The 5,636-nt window shown below is 29.3% G+C and overlaps 1 protein-coding gene across 2 annotated transcripts in view; it reads right to left on the reverse strand.

The window, feature by feature from the left end:
- Positions 1-5,636, reverse strand: part of Meltrin (meltrin) — a 239,695-nt gene that overhangs the window by 35,799 nt on the left and 198,260 nt on the right. For both annotated transcript variants that reach the window (XM_067049802.1, XM_067049801.1), the window contains exon 5: positions 3,920-3,995. In XM_067049802.1, the coding sequence (XP_066905903.1) occupies positions 3,920-3,995 (76 nt within the window). The remainder of the gene's footprint in view (positions 1-3,919; positions 3,996-5,636) is intronic.

The following is a 5,636-nucleotide window of genomic DNA, read 5'->3' on the forward strand; positions in this document are numbered from 1 at the left end:
TTATTCTATTTTTTATTTTATTTTTTTACTTTTATCATCCCATAGGCGTTGATGACCAGAGGGTTTTACGCCTTTAAGCAAAAAATCAACAACAATCCCTATGAAGATAAGTGTCATAAACCACTTTATAGTAAGTTAAATTTCCTTTATTTTGAGTGTTGGCAGACATATGTGCGTCTTATGGATCTAGAGATATATTTTTTCAAAAATCCAGCATTTTATACGAACAACTAGAAATTAACATTTTGTGAGTTTATTTTGTCAAATATCATAAACTCTACTACCCTTAGTAAATTTAAGTAGCTTTAATTTGAGTGCTAATAGACATCTATACGTCAAATGGTTATTGAGATATAAATTTTTCAAAATAAATACACTAACTACTGATCTTTCAGTACGTCCCATACAACATTTTTACGAAATGTTGCTTTTTAAAAAGCTATATATCGTAAACTATTTAACGTAAATAGCTCTATTAGGGCTCATATTTTAGCAAATTCACTCTTTTTTCAATGACGTTCTCTTAGGTTTTCTTGTGTTGTTCCTAAGTTTCAAGATATAGAGTTCCGAATGAAAAATTAGTTTTTTATTATCACTTTGAAACAGCCGCCATTTTTTATTGTTCCTTACTATACTTGGAAGACTCATCAATTTTGACTAGTAATTATACATAGTTTTCATTAAATCAATCAAAAATTGAGGTGAAATAAGAGCCTTTTTTCTTATCTTGGGCTCTTGTACTAGGACCAGTTGAAATGAAGAACGTCCTTCAATTGTTATCTTATTGCACCTGTTATGACCGGTTCTTTTTTAATAATCTGATGAACAGGAAACAAAACTCCCTTTTTAAAAAGAAAAAGTAAACAAAAATTAATCCTCAATGTATTAAATGGGCAGTATTCAAACATACAAGACAAGTTATTGGACTGGCAACACATTTCTACTTATAGAAGTTAATGTACTATAAGTTTATTTTCATTTTTTTTTTACTAATAGTCATTTAACCGTTTACGTTAATTATTTATATATAAGTTTTATTCAGGGGCATCTATATTCATTGATTTCGTGTGTTTATCCGGACCTCGATACCACGCGCAGTAGGATTAAAGGCTGGATACAGGCTAATCCTCATCCTACAGTGAGTTCCTAGGTGTACTGGACCTGTACTGGGGTTAACCACCGGCTCACCACTTTGTTCAGGCTGCTCGACTTTGGGGTACCGTCTCAGGAGTATCCCTCACCTAACAAATTTTCCTAAGTCTTTCACTATTTGGATGAGGGCAGCCATCTCGGAGGAGATTTGGAGTCAAATTTATTTTTTGTACGATATGTGCATATCGAAAAGCTTCTATTCTTCCAACAACAGTGAGTTGCTTTCTTTTGTTATTTTTTCAAATTCCGATTTTTTTAATTTTTTATTTTCTAGTCATTATATAATATTAGAAAGTTAAATATTTATTTTATTAAATACAAGACATTTATTTTTTTTAATAATAGGAAGATAGGGTTTATTTTATTTGTTTATATTTAAATAATATTAAATTTATTTATATTTTCTTTTCTTTATCATTTTGGCTCGTTGGGGGTTTTTATTTTCAGGTCCTTCGTCTATTATTAAAATTGAACCAATGATTGATGTTTTTACTCTGGGGAAGAAGTTTGTATATTCTCATTTTTGAAAAGCCCCTCGCCCCAACAGTAATAATAATATCAAGATTAAAATATTAACATAAACATCAATAGGTTTTATTCTTTTATGGGAGACTATTTTCTTGATCTATTAATATATTCTTGTTTTCAATTATATTAACTTATCTTCCACGTTTTGGAGTCCTTTCTCTATATATTAGGATTACATTATCTTTTATTTAGATCCCTATTTAATGACATCCTTATACGTATATTTTGTCATATTTATGATAACTCATAATTTACGACGGAAACTTATTCTGTTTAAATAATGCTACACCACAATTTAACAACGGACTGTTCTCTTCCACACTTCCAAATTTAAGTGATAAAGCAGATAGTTTAAACTTAATAAGCTTTCATGAAAAATCAGGATTAATCATAAATACAATTATGCGTAATTAATTAACAAGGAGGTAAAGTAAAAGGTAATATAATCCCGAAGATGGGGAAAGGCCCTCGAAAAGAAAAAAACAGATAAAAAAAAAGTATTATAAATCGCAAGGATTACAAAATGCTGCTCTGAAGGAGTGAATTTTCAAAAACACATTTAATTTAAAAAACCCGTATATTCTTTCTCTCTCTCTTTTTTTTTTTTGTTAAGTTTTAAATTATTATCATTAAATTAAAAAAATATTCATATTTCGTTATTTCTTGGTATTATATAACTTTATATTTCTATTTCATTAATTATGTTATTTTACTTACATATTTAATTACCTATATATAAGTTTTATTTCCAACTTCTTTCATTACTTTATTTTTATCTATTTTCATTCTGTACATTTATTTACTTTAATGATTCCATATATCCTTTTATTCATCGGTTGTTATTTTGTTTTTTGTTCTTAGATGAAGGCTAGAAATTCTGGCCGAAACGTTGGCTCTAATAAATAAGTTTTTTAACTTATTTGTGTTATTCATTGACCGCATTCCCAACCATCTTCACATATATATTATCAACGGTCACCTATCTTCTCATCATTTCATTTAAAAACATTAATTTCAATTCGTTGCTATGCCCTCATTTTTCTCTTTCATATCCATGAGGTAAGGGTTTTTTTTTAAGCCCGATAGAACTTGAAATTGTAAAAAATAACACAAAAAATTAAATTGTAATCAAAATTTTTTTTTTATTCGAAAGATCAATACGTGACATTAACATTTGAAAATGATTTCGGGCATATGGGCACCGCGGCTGTTCTTGACGAAGCGCATTCTGTAAAATTGTGTTCAGCGATGAGGCGCATTTTTGGCTTAACGGGTTTGTTAATAAGCAAAATTGCCGCATATGGTCGTGCGATTTGACACCTCTCGATTATTTCCTGTGGGGCTACGTGAAGTCACTGGTTTATGCTGATAAACCAGCAACAATTGACGCCTTGGAGGCCAGCATTGTTCGTGTTATTTGTGACATACGGCCAAAATTGGACGTCCAGAATGCGCTTCGTCAAGAACAGCCGCGGTGCCCATATGCCCGAAATCATTTTCAAATGTTAATGTCACGTATTGATCTTTCGAATAAAAAAAAATTTTTGATTACAATTTAATTTTTTGTGTTATTTTTTACAATTTCAAGTTCTATCGGGCTTAAAAAAACACCCTATATTTCTGATTACAGAACAGTGAATTGTAACCTAAGAGAGGCGGGCGGGGCGTGAGTAAGCTGAGGTGCAACTCCACCTTGCTTCCAATTTCCGATGATGTAACTATGAAAATTCCGAGAAAGCATGATGATATCATAACATGACACTGTTTGGGTTAGGTTACTACTCTCCTTTGTCGGCAATCTCATCATATATTTAATAAATTTTCTCAATAGCCTGACAGATTCGAATACTACTCAGTCAGAGCCATTCCTCAAAAGTTACAAACGTTAATAGAATAACGTTGTTCTAAACAATTCAAGAACTCCTAAATTCAGAATTTCCCCCAACACCCCGTTGCAAATGGAATGCCCAGGTAATTTTAAATTAGGAAAAACAGAAGAGGTGGGGGTGAGGTTGAGTGAAAGTGGTCTAATCCCTCCCGAGCTGAACATAACAGATGCCTTTAGCCTTTGCTCGGTTCGCCAAACTTTTATCATTAGGCTTCCCTCCCGGCTTCGGTAAAAAGGGAAACTTTCTGAATAGGGAGTTGGCAGCACTGGCCGTTTCTAGCAATAAAAACAATGTGTCCTTTCCATTGTCGAATGGGAGGAGGGAGAGGGAAATTATTCAAAATTACTCACGTGAGGTCCAGGCCTCCAAATCTTCGGTTCTCCTTTGTGTTCCGTCCTCAAGAAGTGACCCTTTGGAAGAAGTTCTCTGTAACATAAATAAAACTATTAAATAATTCTGTCATTTAGAAAAAAAAAAACTATAGAAATATAAATTAATTCAAAAACAAAAAAAAAAATTAATACGTTCCCAGTTGTGCCCAATATTCATTAATTTTATTTGTTTCTATTTATTTTATGTTTTTCATCCACTTATTCATTTAAAGGATAACTTTAAAAAAAATACTGAAAAGTTCAATTATATTATTATTAATAAATAAAGTTCCAAATAAGATTTTCGAGGTATAATATTGGTAAGAAAGTGATCTTCAAAGATATTTACTATTTAATATATTATTTATAAATATAAATATTAGACAACCAAAATAAAAATATTTTTTACAAAGTTAATAAAAAAACAGTTAAACTTTCCATCTAACATTAAATATAGAATAAAATAAAATAAAAAATAAAGCATGTTCTGGTATACTGGTAAATTGTAAAAGGTTTTTTTTTTTGTTTTCCCCTCATTGTAGATTTGAAATCTTACAGTGATGGCAATATCCAGAAGCAGAGAAATACTTTAAAGCATTAAAAAACATATATAAGCATACATGTTGATATAAATTCCAGAAACGTTAAATGAAATTACTAATGTATTATTTTAAATAAAGATATACAATTAATCATAGACGTATTTGATCCATTAAATTTTCAATACTGAAAAAGAAAAAAGGAATTTGTTTTGGTATACATATAAATTAAATAAGGTTTTTTTTTTATCGGCTACTCATTGTAGGTTAAAACCCCTCGGTAACAGTAACACTCATGATTAAAATACTTTAAAGATTTTTATAGAAAATAAAACTTAAAATTTGTGATAGAACTAATGCAATGATTTAAATTTACAACAAAATAATTTTATCAATTATAGCTAGTGAAAATAAATAATTAAAAATCAGAAAAAATAAATATTTCAGTAAATTGTAGTAATTTCAGTAATAATCAGTACAATTAAAGTAATTTTATCGCTTCGATAATTTGAGCAATATAAATTAACTAACATAGCAATGAAATTAGATCAAGCAGAAACTATCTAAGCCAAGTAGAAACAGTAGTAGAGTTACCAAGCGATGATATCACACCAGCACTTTAAGGCTACTTTAAAGATTAAATTACTAAGGAAGCCACAAGATGTAATGTACACCATTTAGCTCTGTAACTGATAGCTAGTAAACGCATCAACTCACTTAAGTCCGAAAATTTGTAAATAATTCATATAATTTGAGGAGTCGATTTACATTTTTTAAACTGGTAAAAGTTCAATTTCATGATATAAATACTGATGATACGTACAATCCATTCCTCTAAAAACAAGATAAGACAATAAAACAACATAAAAGCAGCCGTAAAAATAATAAAAATAAAAACTCCAGCTTTGGTCCAACAAAGCATAATAAGTAATCATAAATTTGATTTTGAAAATTCAGAAATTTAAGGCAGGGAAAAAAGATACAATAAAATAGAAGTCATGCATATTACAAAAAAAAAATAATATAAGGTAGTAAATTTCAAGACCAATCTGGTTAAAAAAGAAAAAAAAATAGCAAATAATATAAATAAATTAAACATGGAATAAAGTGAAAAAATATTTTTAAAAAGTACATTTTGATTCAGATATATAAAAATA

This window comes from Halyomorpha halys, unplaced genomic scaffold (genome assembly GCF_000696795.3).
Source record: "Halyomorpha halys isolate HHAL.00 unplaced genomic scaffold, Hhal_1.1 Scaffold547.1, whole genome shotgun sequence".
Classification (NCBI taxonomy): Eukaryota; Metazoa; Arthropoda; class Insecta; order Hemiptera; family Pentatomidae; genus Halyomorpha; species Halyomorpha halys.